This window comes from Lithobates pipiens, unplaced genomic scaffold, assembly GCF_037356315.1.
Source record: "Lithobates pipiens isolate NorthernLeopardFrog02 unplaced genomic scaffold, aLitPip1_a1.2 Scaffold_24, whole genome shotgun sequence".
Lineage (NCBI taxonomy): Eukaryota > Metazoa > Chordata > Amphibia > Anura > Ranidae > Lithobates > Lithobates pipiens.
The window spans coordinates 3,122,163-3,140,541 of NW_027507786.1; the positions used below are offsets into that span (position 1 = coordinate 3,122,163).

At 44.9% G+C, this 18,379-nt stretch overlaps 1 protein-coding gene across 2 annotated transcripts in view; it reads right to left on the minus strand.

Moving 5' to 3' along the window:
- The window catches only part of ALKBH3 (alkB homolog 3, alpha-ketoglutarate dependent dioxygenase), a 49,024-nt gene that overhangs the window by 12,558 nt on the left and 18,087 nt on the right, over positions 1-18,379 (minus strand). For both annotated transcript variants that reach the window (XM_077453518.1, XM_077453519.1), the window contains exons 5-8: positions 15,869-15,916; positions 11,243-11,346; positions 9,993-10,081; positions 6,885-7,094 (exon numbers count right to left, since the gene is read on the minus strand). In XM_077453518.1, coding sequence (XP_077309644.1) covers positions 6,885-7,094; positions 9,993-10,081; positions 11,243-11,346; positions 15,869-15,916 — 451 coding nt within the window. The remainder of the gene's footprint in view (positions 1-6,884; positions 7,095-9,992; positions 10,082-11,242; positions 11,347-15,868; positions 15,917-18,379) is intronic.

Below are 18,379 nucleotides of genomic sequence, written 5' to 3' on the forward strand. Positions count from 1 at the left end.
ACCCTGCCAAATTGCCAATACTCATCCATACTGCCAATACTCGCCAATACTCTGCAATACCCCGCCAATACTCTGCAATACCCCGCCAATACTCTGCAATACCCCGCCAATACTCTGCAATACCCCGCCAATACTCTGCAATACCCCGCCAATACTCTGCAATACCCCGCCAATACTCTGCAATACATACCCTGCCAATACTCTGCAATACCCTATCAATACTCTGCAATACCCTATCAATACTCTGCACTACCCCGCCAATACTCTGCACTACCCCGCCAATACTCTGCACTACCCCGCCAATACTCTGCACTACCCCGCCAATACTCTGCACTACCCCGCCAATACTCTGCACTACCCCGCCAATACTCTGCACTACCCCGCCAATACTCTGCACTACCCCGCCAATACTCTGCACTACCCCGCCAATACTCTGCACTACCCCGCCAATACTCTGCACTACCCCGCCAATACTCTGCACTACCCCGCCAATACTCTGCACTACCCCGCCAATACTCTGCAATACCCCGCCAATACTCTGCAATACCCTGCCAATAATCTGCAATACATACCCTGCCAATACTCTGCAATACCCTGCCAATACTCTTCAATACCCTGCCAATACTCTGCAATACCCTGCCAATACATACCCTGCCAATACTCTGCAATACCCCGCCAATACTCTGCAATACCCCGCCAATACTCTGCAATACCCCGCCAATACTCTGCAATACCCCGCCAATACTCTGCAATACCCCGCCAATACTCTGCAATACCCCGCCAATACTCTGCACTACCCCGCCAATACTCTGCACTACCCCGCCAATACTCTGCACTACCCCGCCAATACTCTGCACTACCCCGCCAATACTCTGCACTACCCCGCCAATACTCTGCACTACCCCGCCAATACTCTGCAATACCCCGCCAATACTCTGCAATACCCTGCCAATAATCTGCAATACATACCCTGCCAATACTCTGCAATACCCTGCCAATACTCTTCAATACCCTGCCAATACTCTGCAATACCCTGCCAATACATACCCTGCCAATACTCTGCAATACCCCGCCAATACTCTGCAATACCCCGCCAATACTCTGCAATACCCCGCCAATACTCTGCAATACCCCGCCAATACTCTGCAATACCCCGCCAATACTCTGCAATACCCCGCCAATACTCTGCAATACATACTCTGCAATACCCTGCCAATACTCTGCAGTACCCTGTCAATACTCTGCAATACTCTGTCAATACTCTGCAATACCCTGCCAATACTCTGCAATACCCTGCCAATACTCTGCAATACCCTGCCAATACTCTGCAATACCCTGCCAATACATACCCTGCCAATACTCTGCAATACCCTGCCAATACTCTGCAATACCCTATCAATACTCTGCAATACTGTGCCAATACTCTGCAATACCCTGCCAATACTCTTCAATATCCTGCCAATACTCTGCAATATCCTGCCAATACTCTGCAATACATACCCTGCCAATACTCTGCAACACCCTGCCAATACTCTGCAATACCCTATCAATACTCTGCAATACTGTGCCAATACTCTGCAATACCCTGCCAATACTCTTCAATATCCTGCCAATACTCTGCAATATCCTGCCAATACTCTGCAATACATACCCTGCCAATACTCTGCAACACCCTGCCAATACTCTGCAATACCCTATCAATACTCTGCAATACTGTGCCAATACTCTGCAATACCCTGCCAATACTCTGCCAATAAATACCCTGTCAATACTCTGCCAATACTCTTCAATATCCTGCCAATACTCTTCAATATCCTGCCAATACTCTTCAATATCCTGCCAATACTCTTCAATATCCTGCCAATACTCTTCAATATCCTGCCAATACTCTTCAATATCCTGCCAATACTCTGCAACACCCTGCCAATACTCTGCAATACCCTATCAATACTCTGCAATACTCTGCAATACCCTGCCAATACTCTGCCAATAAATACCCTGCCAATACTCTGCAATACCCTATCAATACTCTGCCAATACTCTGCAATACCCTGCCAATACTCTGCGATACCCTATCAATACTCTGCGATACCCTATCAATACTCTGCGATACCCTATCAATACTCTGCGATACCCTATCAATACTCTGCGATACCCTATCAATACTCTGCGATACCCTATCAATACTCTGCGATACCCTATCAATACTCTGCAATACCCTGCCAATACTCTGCGATACCCTATCAATACTCTGCAATACCCTGCCAATACTCTGCAATACCCTATCAATACTCTGCAATACCCTGTCAATACTTATCAATACTCTGCAATACCCTGCCAATACTCTGCAATACCCTATCAATACTCTGCAATACCCTGCCAATACTTATCAATACTCTGCAATACCCTGCCAATACTCATCAATACTCTGCAATACCCTATCAATACTCTGCGATACCCTATCAATACTCTGCGATACCCTGCCAATACTCTGCAATACCCTGCCAATACTCTGCAATACTCTGCAATACCCTATCAATACTCTGCAATACCCTGCCAATACTCTGCAATACCCTGCCAATACTCTGCAATACCCTGCCAATACTCTGCAATACCCTGCCAATACTCTGCAATACCCTGCCAATACTCTGCAATACCCTGCCAATACTCTGCAATACCCTGCCAATACTCTGCAATACCCTGCCAATACTCTGCAATACCCTGCCAATACTCTGCAATACCCTATCAATACTCTGCAATACCCTATCAATACTCTGCAATACCCTATCAATACTCTGCAATACCCTATCAATACTCTGCAATACCCTATCAATACTCTGCAATACCCTATCAATACTCTGCAATACCCTATCAATACTCTGCAATACCCTATCAATACTCTGCAATACCCTATCAATACTCTGCAATACCCTATCAATACTCTGCAATACCCTATCAATACTCTACAATACATACCCTATCAATACTCTGCAATACATACCCTGCCAATACTCTGCAATACATACCCTGCCAATACTCTGCAATAAATACCCTATTAATACTCTTCAATACCCTGCCAATACTCTGCAATACCCTGCCAATAGTCTGCAATACCCTGCCAATAGTCTGCAATACCCTGCCAATACTCTGCAATACCCTATCAATACTCTACAATACATACCCTATCAATACTCTGCAATACATACCCTGCCAATACTCTGCAATACCCTATCAATACTCTGCAATACCCTGCCAATACATACCCTGCCAATACTCTGCCAATACTCTACAATACATACCCTGCCAATACTCTGCAATAACCTGCCAATACTCTGCAATAACCTATCAATACTCTGCAACCTGTGCCAATACTCTGCAATACCCTGCCAATACTCTGCAATACCCTATCAATACTCTGCAATACCCTGCCAATACATACCCTGCCAATAGTCTGCAATACCCTGCCAATACTCTGCAATACCCTATCGATACTCTACAATACATACCCTATCAATACTCTGCAATACCCTGCCAATACTCTGCAATACATACCCTACCAATACTCTGCAATACCCTATCAATACTCTGCAATACCCTGCCAATACATACCCTGCCGATGCTCTGCAATACTCTGCCAATACTCTTCAATACATACCCTGCCAATACTCTGCAATACCCTATCAATACTCTGCAATACCCTGCCAATACTCTGCAATACCCTGCCAATACTTATTCCTTTTGTGGGATATTTTCTAATGGGCTGTGTAACAGAATTTGGAACAGGGTGTATTTGTGGTAGAAATTCTCTGCGAGGGAAAGATCATCACCCATTGTGTTGATTGTTTTGTTTGACACGTTATTTTGTTTTTGTAAACTGGCACTTTACAATACATGTTGTACTGTATTTTCTGTGAAGTATATATGCATATGAGCGTACCTTTTTTTTTTTTTTTTTGGTGGGGGAATGGATCTTGGGTGGGAGTTCCCACACTTTTTTTCCCAGGACTTGACCCCTGAGTAGAAGAGCTGCCCGGTCCCCACCAATGCTTGGATGCCAAATCCCTGCTGTTGCACTATGGATGCCTGATCCCCACCGGTGGGGGGGGGGGTGCAATCGTTTGCCCAGTTTATGAAGAATAAAATGCATGTCATGTAACCCAAAAGCCGTCATCTGTGGTGCCAGGCAGTGTGGAAGAACATCCAGCCAAGCAGAACACTGAACCACTGTGGAAAGTTTAAGCCAAGACATGGAAGCCTGTCAAAAGGTTTGACAGCGTGGGAATCGGCAGTGACATCAGACTCTGGGGGGGGTGTGGGGGACCACAGATTACGGCTTTTGGGTTACATGGCATGTACAGTATTTTATTATTCATACTCATGTGAGTGGATATTTACTCTTTTATAAAAAAATAATAATAATGTGATTTATTTTGCACTTAGGCGCGCCCTCTTGTGGTGTTCTGTTGTATTTCAGATATCCCTCTATAAGTGGAGGCGCTACTTTAAAGTGGTTGTAAACCCTTACAGACCACTTTGACCTACAGGTAAGCCTAGATTAATATATATTGATACAAGATATATTTGAAAAACACAAAACGATGCGCCGTAGACAGCAGTGCGCAGGAGCACTGACCGTGCCGTTTCTAACGGCCAATGTGTCGTTAGTGGCGGCTTCCATGCGCATGCGAGTGATGTCATTGCGGCTCTGGCCAATCACAGCGCCATAGCCGCGATACCCGGAAGGAAGATGGACGCTTCATGGAAGAGAGGACAGCGGTGACATCGCTGGCTCCTGTGTCAGGTAAGTGACACATAATGGACTACTATGCGATGCACAGTAGTCCATTATGCTTTACCTTTGCAGAGAGACAAAGAGGAAGTAAAACCCATCAGGGTTTACTTCCTCTTTAACCACTTCAGCCCCAGAAGGTATTACCCCCTTCATGACCAGGCCATTTTTTCAGATACGGCACTGCGTTACTTTGACAATTGCGCGGTCGTGCAACGCTGCACCCAAACAAAATTGATGTCCTTTTTCCCCATAAATGGAGCTTTCTTTTGGCGGAATTTGATCACCCCTGCAGGTTTTTTTTTTTTGCGCTATAAACAAAAATAAAATGACAATTTTGAAAACAATATTTTTTACTTTCTGTTATAAAACAAATGTAAAAAAAAAAAAAAATCTAATTTCTTCATCAATATAGGCCAATATATATTCTGCTACATATTTTTGATAAAACAAAAAAAACACAATAAGAGTATATTCATTGTAGACGCTATAACTTTTACGTAAACCAAACTATGGGATAGCTTTATGGCTTTTTTATTTTTTTAAATAGTAATGAAGGCGAACAGTGATTTTTAGCATGACTGCGACATTGCGGCGGACAAATCGGACACTAACTAACTGACACTTTTTTGGGAAACAGTGACATTATTACAGCGATCAGTGCTAAAAATATGCAAAGGAGAAAGCTGGCCAGTCATGTTCAGGGCCGTCTTTAAGGCCGGGCAAAAGGGGCAGCTGCCCTGGGCCCTGTCATTGTTGTGGGGCCCAAAACAGCTGCCTCATACTTGCCAACTATCCGAGTTTACATTCCCTTGTCGTTTTAGTCCTGTGCTGCTACTAATGCTGCCCAGCTCTGCCCTATTGTTGTGTACAGATGACTCACCTGCAGACCTGTGTTTACATGTAAATACTGGCATTCATATGTAAATAGCACTCACATGCATATGTAAATAGCTGAGGCCAGTGGCATTGATATGTAAATAAAGGCTACATTCATAGGTATATCATGCCCCCCCTGCAGTGAGGAGAAGATGTGCTGTAACCGATCGCAACCAGTGCGCAGTATTACTGTACAGTAATCTCTAGCAGCCAATCAACAAGCAGAAATGTGCTGTAACCTCTAGCAACAAATCAGTGAGCCTTAAGGAGTGCTGTAACCTCTAGCAACCAGTCACTAAGCAGTAATGATATGCTGTAACCTCTGGCAACCAATCGCTGCCTGATCTGATACAGCAAACTGATTTTAGGTCTAGCTGCTATTTATTTTATGTCTCAGAGAAGGTGGAGAGAAAAATTGCATTGGGGGGGGGGGGGCCTAAGAAAATTTTTGCCCAGGGTCCAATCAATATTAAACACGGCCCTGCATGTGATCATACTCTCGGCAGTGAAATTAGGTATTTGCAGCATTTATTTTTATAAATCACACACAGAGGGGGACACAACAATAGGAGGCAGTGCTGATGGTGTATACAGGTCAGAGTTCCTTAAAGCGGAAGTAAACCCATCTTTAAAACAGTTTAATTAACTTCACTTGGTTGTGCTCTCAACCAAACTGTCAAACCATCCAATGGCTGTTGTCATAACTGATCACATGTGCAGCATCATGGCAGTTATAGAGTAAACAGAGGCCAAGATGGCAGCTTCCTTGGCTGAAAACGATAGGGGGGTTTACTTCCACTTTAACAACCACTTTAAGGACTTAGTGGCCACTTTAGGATCATTTTATGGACATATTCCTTACATTTGGCCGCCGTTAACCTGGGGCCTACCCTGTTTCCCCGAAAATAAGACCCATTGTGATTGTCTGTGATGGCTGCAATGTAAGCCCTACCCCCCAAATAAGCCCTTGTAGGTCTTATTTTCAGGGTAGGGCTTATTTTTGGGGATACAGGGTACTAGTGTTTTTTTACGCAATGACAAATAATTACTACTCGCCAGCCATGATCTGCCTGCAATAGAGAAGCACAGAGACTCAGTTATGAGGTTTCTGGTCATGAGGGTGGAAAGGAGGCACCAGCAATTAGTATTTAAGGCCCAAGGGTCTCCTGATTTCTAAAGGTTCCTCAGTCTTTGACCAACCACACCACCATCTTACCAGAGGAGGTTTCTTCCTCATCTGGAACACCCGGGTCTCTCCGAAGCTTAACGAGGCAATGGTGGGATTCTTGCCGAGCTCCGGTTCATCATCGCTGTGCCAGTCTATGCTGTCCTTGTCATGTCTATAGAGGTTGCAGAGTAGGGAGTTGAAGCTGTATGCGGTCACTTCCTCAATGCGGTCCTTCAGCATGGTGAGAAGAGGATGCCACTGCAGACACAGAGGACAGTGCAGTCAGGTGCTACAAGCAAGAATTCTTTCTTCATTTTAAAGAGATAACAGTAATGCCCGGTACACACGATAGGATTTTCCAACAACAAAACCGGGGAATTTTTTCTCGAAGGAAGTTGGCTCAAAACTTGTCTTGCATACACAAGGTCACACAAAGCTGGTTGGAAATTCCAAATGTCAAGAACGTGGTGACGTACAACACGTACGACGAGCCGAGAAAAATAAAGTTCAATAGCCAGTGCGGCTCTTCTGCTGGATTCCGAGCATGCGTGGAACTTTTGTGCCTCGGAATTGTGTACACACGATCGGAATTACTTGTTGTCGGAAAATTTGAGAACCTGCTCTCAAATGTTTGTTGGCGGAAATTACGACAACAAACGTTCTATGGAGCATACACACGGTCAGACTTTCCGACAACAACCTCAGATCCAACATTTGTTGTCGGAAAATCCTATCGTGTGTACGGGGCATTAGAGTTAATACCAGGATCATCGTGTGCAGACAGTACATCAGATGCCCATTTATTGCAGCTCTATATTCACAGATACATAATAGAATTATAGGACAAACTTCCCCCCCATTTTGAATAGAGCAAGGGAGGGTTATAACCCCCGTCAAGATTTTTTTCCGCCATCGGTGTCCCCATGCTGAGATTTCCTTTCACTTCCTGTCCCATAGCCAAACAGGAAGTGAGAGGAAATCCCTGAAATTAAGGGAATTCCTTGGGGCCCCCCAGATCACCAGAACTAGCGTCCCCACTGGAAGATTTCCCCTCTATTACTTTTCTGGGGACAACCCAAAATTTGGGATTTTCCTTCACTTCATTTTAAGTGATAATGGTAAACAGGACATATAGAGAGGGGGGCACCTCCCTAACGGGGGGCACAGACAGCATTACAAACTGGCAGGGGGTCTAATCCCTCCCCACTCTAGCCAAAGCAAACAAAAAAAAAAAAGTTTTGCTTTTAGTTATACTTTTAAAGCGGAGTTCCAGGAATTCACCTCCTATGTAAAAGACAAGCAGATTAAACTTCAGCATTAAAAGTGGTTGTAAAACTCTGAAATGAACAAAGCACGTCCTCCTATAGTGTGTACTTGCCTCAGCCAAAAGCACCGAGCGTGATTTCTGTCTGCATGAGTCACTACTGACAGTCCATGCCGACATCAAAGCACTGTGGGACGATCTGCTCCTCTTCCAGCACACAGCAGGTGATTGACAGTCTCAGCTGTGGATGTTTCCCTATTCGACTGTGTAGTGGGAGGCATGTGCATTCCCTCCACTTAGGTCACAGGTTACACTCAGTTCTCTGCTCTGCAATATGTGATGTCATCTTCCTGCCCTCTGCCTTCTGAAGCTCACAAAATGCTGAGTAAACTTTGAACTGCTGTGGATAGGAGATTACAGCAGATAAACAGGTACAACTTATGTAGGAGGATTTGTCTCATCCTTGTGTATCACCTGAGGCCAGTCACTTCACTGGGTGTATGGAAGGGTTTACAACCACTTTAAATTGAGAAGCATCCTTCTGGCACATATCACCCATAAACCTGGAGGATGGCCTTGGCACATATCGCCCATAAACCTGGAGGATGGCCTTGGCACTATCACCCATAAACCTGGAGGATGGCCTTGGCACATATCACCCATAAACCTGGAGGATGGCCTTGGCACATAACACCCACAAACCTGGAGGATGGCCTTGGCACATAACACCCACAAACCTGGAGGATGGCCTTGGCACATAACACCCACAAACCTGGAGGATGGCCTTGGCACATATCACCCATAAACCTGGAGGATGGCCTTGGCACATAACACCCATAAACCTGGAGGATGGCCTTGGCACATAACACCCATAAACCTGGAGGATGGCCTTGGCACATATCACCCACAAACCTGGAGGATGGCCTTGCCACATAACACCCACAAACCTGGAGGATGGCCTTGGCACTATCACCCATAAACCTGGAGGATGGCCTTGGCACTATCACCCATAAACCCGGAGGATGGCCTTGGCACATATCACCCACAAACCTGGAGGATGGCCTTGGCACATAACACCCACAAACCTGGAGGATGGCCTTGGCACATAACACCCACAAACCTGGAGGATGGCCTTGGCACATAACACCCACAAACCTGGAGGATGGCCTTGGCACATATCACCCATAAACCTGGAGGATGGCCTTGGCACATAACACCCATAAACCTGGAGGATGGCCTTGGCACATAACACCCATAAACCTGGAGGATGGCCTTGGCACATAACATCCACAAACCTGGAGGATAACCTTGGCACACAACACCCATAAACATGGAGGATAGACTTGGCACATAAAGCCCATAAACATGGAGGGATAGCCCTGGCATAACACCCATAACAATAAAAAGAAAAGGGTGCACTGACCTAGCAGATTACCTCAATAACATAAATTTCAAGATAAAAACAGCAATATATATACTTACAAACATAAATGAAGTAAACGCATTTCATAGCAAGCGAAATTGACTGCCTGAAGGTCCAATCAAGTCCATCGTTAGTGCCCGGAAGACCAGGAGGCTCTAATGAAGAGGGTTCATCCTTGAAACGCGTCGGAAACTTTTGGATGCCTTCTGGTCTTCCGGCAGTAATGATGGACTTAATTGGACCTTCAGGCAGTTGATCTCACTTGCTATGACATGCGTTTACCTAATTTACTTTTGTGAGTATATCTATTGCTGCATTACAAACTGACAGGGGGTCTAATCCTTCTCCACTCTAGCCAAAACAAAAAAAAAAAGGTTTTTGCTTTTAGTTATACTTTTAAAGGGGAGTTCCAGGAATCCACCTCCTATGTAAAAGACAAGCAGAGTAAACAGGAGCCTTGGGTACTCACGTGAGGATTGGCCTGCATCGTAGACTTTGAGTAGGTATAAGGCACCTCTCCATACCAGCAGGTGAGCCGCGGCTCCTGATAAGGTCCATCTGTCACAAGACAAATCCGGTTACAGGCTGAAAAAGCTCTCTTCTAAATCACCTACCTAGACGATGGGCTACTACAAGTCCCAGCACCTGGACTCAATGTTCCCCCTAGAGACAAAGGCTGGATAAAATACATTGCCGCATCATTAACCGATGACCCATCACAACATCGGTGACACAAAACAGGTAAAACGGGTTCAAACAGAAATAAAAAATAATATTTTAAACGTTTTCCCCACTCTTATCGAAAACTAGAAAATAGCATTTTGCTGGAGCTAGGCTTTAAAATGTCCCTACATTTTTATAGGATTTCCCCAGTGTGGTTCCTATTTGTCCTCGGCAAGCCAAATTAAACCATATCTGGGGTTAAGTTTGCTTTAAATGTCACATTTCACTAACTATTGTTATGACCGTTTTTCATTGTGGTTATTTTTTTTTTTTTATCTTAAACTGTATTAGGGACATAAGAACTGGTAGCACAGTGGTGTAGTGGTTAGCACTCTCACCTAGCAGTAAGAAGGGTCGCTGCTTTGAATCCCAACCACGACACTACCTGCCTGGAGTTTGCATGATCTCCCTGTGCCTGTGTGGGTTTCCTCCGGGTACTCCGGTTTCCTCCCACAATCCAAAGACATGCAGGTAGGTTAATTGGCTTCTGTCCAAAATTGGCCCTAGTATATGAATGGGGACCTCGGATTGTGGGCTCCTTGAGGGTAGGGACTGATGTGAGTGTGCAATGTACAGGGATAGGGACAATTGTAGACACTCATTCAGGTTGAACTGGATGGACTGGTGTCTTTATTCAACCTTACTAACTATGTAACGGATTAAAAAAAAAAAAATCTACATTCCCTCCTAATTAGGAAGAGTCTGAAGAATGGAATAGGTAATGATAGAGATGTGGTGGAGTTACTGGCCATTGGAAGGCTATTGTAGGCTCTAGGACATGAGTCTTCAAACTATGGCCCTCCAGTTGTTCAGAAACTACAATTCCCATCATGCCTAGTCATGTCTGTGAATGTCAGAATTTGACAATGCCTCATGGGATGCGTAGTTCCACAACAGCTGGAGGGCCGTAGTTTGAGGATCCCTACTCTAGGAGAATAGAGCAGATTCTGTCTCCCTCTGCTGGATGTTTTCGGTACAGCACCTGTGTGAACTTACCTGGCCCCACATTGGATTTCTGCCTCCATGGGATTTCCCGATATAACTGTTCAAACATCCATTCTGCCTCTTTGGGCTCAATAAATGAGGGGAAAAGCCTTAGCCTGCGAAAAAAAAGGCAAGGATTATTTAGACAGACATCTAGGATGCCAGTTACAAATTTACTTTAAAGCGGTAGTAAACTGCATCTGAAAAAAAACAAAAAACAAAAACCCTGCAAAACAATGTGCTAGTATGGATCGCATACTAGCACATTATGAAATACCTGCCTTAGAACAAAGCCCTCCAGTGGCAGGCTGTGACCGAGCTTCCATCTTCGCTCGGTCTTTTTTCTGGGTTTGCACGCCCTGGCCGTATGATTGGCCAAGCTGCAATCACCTCACTCCCATGCATGCGCACACGGAACGGAGCCCTGAAGGGATGGGCACAGTTATGTCATCCATTCAGGGTGCATGTGCCAGTGACATCACCGGCTGCATGCAGTGTGAATATCTCCTAAACGGTGCAAGTTTAGGAGATATTCACAGTACCTACAGGTAACCTTTATTATAGGCTTATCTGTAGGTACAAGTTAAAAATAAAAAATAAAAATGTAATTGCAATTAACCACTTTCCGACCATCGCACGCCGATATACGTCGGCACAATGGCAGTAGTGGGCAAATGGGCATACCTGTACACTCCCTTTAAAATTGCAGGGCTAGTGGGCACAAGGGCCTGCTGCATACTGTGTGACCGTGCCTGCGGGTACTGCAGACTCGATGTCCACCGGTGTCCTGTGATCGTGTCACGGAGCGGCAGAACGGGGAGATGCCTACAGTGGTGTGAAAAAGTGTTTGCCCCCTTCCTCATTTCCTGTTCCTTTGCATGTTTGTCACACTTAAGTGTTTCGGAACATCAAACCAATTTAAACAATAGTCAAGAACAACACAAGTAAACACAAAATGCAATTTGTAAATGAAGGTGTTTTTTATTAAAGGTGAAAAAAAATCCAAACCATCATGGCCCTGTGTGAAAAAGTGATTGCCTCCCTTGTTAAAACATACTATAACTGTGGTTGTCCACACCTGAGTTCAATTTCTCTAGCCACACCCAGGCCTGATTATTGCCACACCTGTTCACAATCAAGGCATCACTTAAATAGGAGCTGCTTGACACAGTAAGGTCCACCAGAAGATCCTTGAGGCCGGGTTCACACTATAGCGATGCGGGAACGCAGCAAATCCGCGGCGTTTACCCGCATCGTACACCTCCCGCCGGCAGTTCACACTGCCCTATGCGGACGGCTGGGAGTGTCAATGTTATGTTAATGACACCCCCAGATCCATCGGCATATCGCAGTGCGATCTGCCGACTCGCACAGGAATCGGATCGCATGGTGTGAACCCCCATGCGATCCGATTCTGTTGCGGACCCAAAAAAGTGTCCCGTGCGAGTTTGCTGCGGGAGCGATGCGAATTCAGCCATACTATCTGTATGGCTGAACTCGCATCGCTACGGAGATCGGATGTGATTTGCTGTGCGAATCACATCCGGATCTCCCCCCGCAGCGGTGTGAACCGGGCCTAAAAGCTACACATCATACCGAGACCCAAAGAAATTCAGGAACAATTGAGAAAGAAAGTAATTGAGATCTATCAGTCTGGAAAGGGTTATAAAGCCATTTCCAAAGCTTTGGGAATCCAGCGAACCACAGTGAGAGCCATTATCCACAAATGGCGAAGACATGGAACAGTGGTGAACCTTCCCAGGAGTGGCCGGCCGCCCAAAATTACCCCAAGAGCGCAGCGACGACTCATCCAAGAGGTCACAAAAGACCCCACAACAACGTCCAAGGAACTGCAGGCCTCACTTGCCTCAGTTAAGGTCAGCGTTCATGCCTCCACCATCAGGAAAAGACTGGGCAAAAATGGCCTGCATGGCAGAGTTCCAAGGAGAAAACCACTGCTGAGCAAAAAGAACATCAAAGCTCGTCTCAATTTCTCCACAACACATCTTGATGATCCCCAAGACTTTTGGGACAACATTCTGTGGACCGATGAGACAAAAGTGGAACTCTTTGGAAGGTGTGTGTCCAAGTATATCTGGCGTAGAAGGAACACTGCATTTCATAAAAAGAACATTATACCAACAGTAAAATATGGTGGTGGTAGTGTGATGGTCTGGGGCTGTTTTGCTGCTTCAGGACCTGGAAGACTTGCAGTGATAAAAGGAACTATGAATTCTGCTGTCTACCAAGAGATCCTGAAGGAGAATGTCCGACCATCTGTTCGTGTACTCAAGCTGAAACGAACTTGGGTTCTGCAGCAGGACAATGATCCTAAACACACCAGCAAGTCCACCACCGAATGGCTGAAGAAAAACAAAATGAAGACTTTGGAGTGGCCTAGCCAAAGTCCTGACCTGAATCCTATTGAGATGTTGTGGTATGACCTTAAAAAGGCCGTTCATGCTCGAAAACCATCTAATGTAACTGAATTAGGACAATTCTGCAAAGATGAGTGGGCCAAAATTCCTCCAGGACGCTGTAAAAGCCTCATTGCACGTTATCGCAAACGCTTGGTTGCAGTTGTTGCTGCTAAGGGTGGCCCAACCAGTTATTAGGTTTAGGGGGCAATCACTTTTTCACACAGGGCCATGATGGTTTGGATTTTTTCTCACCTTTAATAATAAACACCTTCATTTACAAATTGCATTTTGTGTTTACTTGTGTTGTCCTTGACTATTGTTTAAATTGGTTTGATGTTCCGAAACAAATAAGTGTGACAAACATGCAAAGGAACAGGAAATGAGGAAGGGGGCAAACACTTTTTCACACCACTGTATGTAAACGAGACATTTCCCTGTTCTGCCTAGCAACATGACAGAGATATACTGCTCCCTGTCATCAGAAGCAGTGATGTCTGTCATGTTGTAGTGAGCCCATCCCCCCAGTTAGAATTACTCCCTAGGACACACTTAACCCCTTGATCGCCCCCTAGTGTTTAACCCCCCTTCCCAGCCAGTGTCATTTACACAGTAATCAGTGCATTTTTATAGCACTGGTCGCTGTATAAATGACAATGGTCACAAAATAGTGTCAAAAATGTCCGCCGCAATGTCACAGTCACAATAAAAATTGCAGATCTCCGCCATTACTAATAAAAAAAATAATAATAATAATAAAATGCCATAAATCTATCCTCTATTTTGTAGATGCTATAACTTTTGCACAAACCAATCAATATACGCTTATTACGCTTAGTTTTGTTTTTGTTTTACAAAAATCTGTAGAATACATATCGGCCTAAACTGAGGGAACATTTTATTATTTTTTTGGGGGGAATATTTATTATAGCAAAAAGTAAAAATATAGCTTTTTTTTTTTAAATTACACTTTTTTTTGTTTATAGCGCAAAAAATAAAAAACGCAGAGTTGATCAAATACCACCAAAAGAAATCTCTATTTGTGGGGAAAAAAGGACGTCAATTTTGTTTGGGTGTAACGTCGCACGACCGTGCAATTGTCAGTTAAAGTGACGCAGTGCCGTATCGCAAAAAGTGCTCTGGTCAGGAAGGGGGTAAATCCTTTCCGGGGCCAAAGTGGTTAAATTAAATAAAGACCACAGCAGCCCATTGCAATTGCCTTTTGAAAATGCCAATAGCCTGGTTTTCTGAGTTTAAAGCGGAGTTCCACCGAAATTATATATATATATATATAAGTCAGCGGCTACAAATACTGCAGCTGCTGACTGTTAAAATACTTACACTTACCTGTCCAGGGCGCCCGCGATGTCGGCACCGGAAACCGATCTGTCGCTCGGCTCTCGGGTGCTGCCGCCGCCATCTTCGGTAAAGGAGTCAGGAAATGAAGCCTAGCGGCTTCACTTCATGGTTCCCTACTGCGCATGCGCAAGTCGCGCTACGCAATCCAGATGGTCCCTGCTGTCTCCGGGACCCGTGTTTTTTTCAGTATGGGGGGGGGAAATAAGAGACATAGACTCCCACGGGAGTCTATGCCCGGAAGTGGGTGCAAATACCTGTATTATACAGGTATCTGCACCCCCCTCCCCCCTGAAAGGTGTCAAATGTGACACCGGAGGGGGGGGGGGGGGTTCTGAAAAAGCGGAGGTTAAATTTTTGCTTGACCCTCAGCTTTAATGTTTTCTGGATTGCTGATCCAGAACAAGTATGCTACAAGCCAAATTCAGACTGACTGGCATACTTGCTCTGGGCTGGTGACTCGCTCAAAGGACCACCAGTAGAATTCTTAAAGGAGGTTAGAAGTGGTAACCTACGCATCTCTCTTATGGCAGGTTTCCTCATGGATCAGTTTGACATCTGCACCTGGCTATTCCACTCACTCAATGTGCCCAGAGACATTGGACCACAGGCCCCAATATGGCCACTTTTGGGGGGGGGGGGACAAATTGTCCAGGAAATTCAAATCATTATTCACCCCAAGATAAGCCATGACCAGGACTGTCCTTGCCCAACTCGTCGCTAGGGGGGCAAGTGATTGAGAAGCTACTACTGAGCCTGAGGACGAAAATGACAGCAGAGGCTCCTGACATTTCCACAAGGAGAGCTCAGCAGCGGAATATATATTTTTTTTAACATCTTTTTCAATAATGAAGATCTCTCTTACCTGGACACTCCAGAAGACGATGTGCTGATTTCATATGTACCGGGCTTACTATAGACATAAAAAAAAGACAAAATTAGAGGACTGAGTGGCTTGGCTTTAGCAATCTTTGATCAATTTGGATCAGTCCACCCAAAATAGATTGTTTAGATCAGGGGTCTTCAAACTTTATAAACAAAGGGGTCGGTTTATTGTGCTTTAGGAGGGGCCGTACTGTGTCCAGCGGGACTGGAAATTTCCTTGGCATCAGTGGGAGTAAACATGACCACATTTGGCATCGGGTGGGGGAAGTGCCCCATTGCTGGTGTCAGCAGGAGAAAAGTGACTCATATCAGTGGGAGGAATAGTGCCCCAAGGGCCGGATAAAAGGCATGCAAAGGGCCACATCCGGCCCCTGGGCCGCAGTTTGGAGACCGCTGGTTTAGATGTTACTAGATGCCAGTGTGATGAAATCCCCCATAATCTGACCACCTCCAGTCCGGGCCTTTTCATTTACATGTAGTGTTGGATAGCAACATGGTCTAATGTCATATTTCTGGTATTTAATTTCCTGGTTGATACAGCCAGGTGGCCTAAGTTGGAACGTAACAGGTTACACATCAAAGCTTTGTAGCATATATGTGTGATTACAAGCTTCAAAGAGAACCACTGCTGCCAAGATGACTGATGGGTTGAGCTACAGAAGATCAAAGGCCGAGATGTCTATGAAGATTTGACCCAGGTCAGACAGTGGCGATTCAAGGACAAACGCTGCCCCCTAGTGAACAATACAGCATGCTTCCTGAAGAATGGATAGATATTAGGACTACCGCTTGGCAATACCTCATTGGACAGGAGGCAAGTGGGGGTGGCTACGAGTGGGTGTGAATGTGAGTAAAAAGGGCACACACAGGCAATTCGTCCCTTTTTTTGCTGTTGGTGAAAGCCGGGTGGCTGCCTAAGCCACATGGCTATCTCTCTTTAACATCTGAGCCTAGCCGATGATATAAAGCCTCACGGAGAGCCTTGTGATAAGTATCCTCGATATTCTTGTATTATATATTCTAAAATGGTGTGTATTGTGTGTATTGTTGGTATATGTTTGTAATATTGTAATAACTTTCATGTTAGCGTTTCCCATTTCCTTGGGAAATAAATAAGACTTTATTACTTATAAACCGTGCATTTGGTTTCATAGCCAAAGAGTTTTTTAATAGAATATCTAACTATAGGGATAGACAAATGAATAAATAGGTACAATAATATTTATTATACAAAATTTACAGTAGCAATCAGTATTTTTTGCTAGAAAACTACTTCGAGCCCCCAAACATTATATATTCTTTTAAAGCAGGGGCCCTAGAAAATAAAATGGCGGTTATTGCAATTTTTCTTATCTCACACAGATATGTTGCTGATCCGGAAGTGGTAAAAAGAGGCGATGCTACAACCCTTCCACCTTAGACTTGCTGGAGTGACTATACCTGTGCTCAGACAACAGCCGCCACTTACTGTCAAACATTCTACAAATGAAAGGTTGGCAACGTATGTCATACTCATAAAATCTTCTTTATTTGAAATCCATCAATGTAGTGGAAAATCCAATGCACAAAACATTGACATTTTTCAGCCCTTGCGGGCTTAACCCATGACTAAAGCCCACCAGGGATGAAACGCATCAACGTTTTGTGCATTGGATTTTCTCCTACCTTGATGGATTTCAAATAAAGAAGATTTTATGAGTATGGTATACTACGTTGCCGATTAAATTTCCACCTGCCTTTATCTTTGTGGGGGGCAGTGCTATGCAATCTGGGTCATGAGTTCTTATTCCTGCTGCAGGCAGGAGGAAGCATTTTCGTAGTGTTTAAAAGATACTAAAGTCTCGTTTTTTTTTTTTTTTCCTTTAAAAACAAGAAATACTTACCTGCTCTGTGTAATGGTTTTGCACAGAGCAGCCCAGATCCTCTTCCTTCTAGGGCTCCTCCCTCCTGTCGAGTGCCCCCGCGCCAAGCAGCTTGCTATGTGTCAGGGCTGGGCTCAGCCCTTCCTTCTGAGCTGGCCGCTCAGCTGTCAGCTAATTGCCAACTCCCATCTCTCTCCAGTATTACTCAGCTGTTGATGATATCCTGCTCGTCAGTCCTGCCTACTTAAGCTGTCCAGCCCAGAGGAGCTCTGCCTTCGCCTTGGTCAACATCACAGAAACTATCTCCTGCGATCCTGTTCAAAACTTGCTTTGCTGACATCCCTTCTGTCTGATCCTGCTTGCTGTTCCACTACATTGATCCCTGACTTCTGGCTTGGCTGACTATCCATTCTGGATACTGAACTTTGGCTATGTTTTCACTACATTTGTTCTTTTATTATTAAAATTGTGCCTTAACTGCACTTCTGTCTCGGCCTGATTTCATGGTTTCTGACACTATGGGGGCACCCGAGCCGAGCCACAGCTCTGTGCGTCCATTCAGACACGGAGCTGCAGTTCGGCCCTGCCAACTCTCTCTGCTGATTGGCTAACTGACTTGGATTGACAGC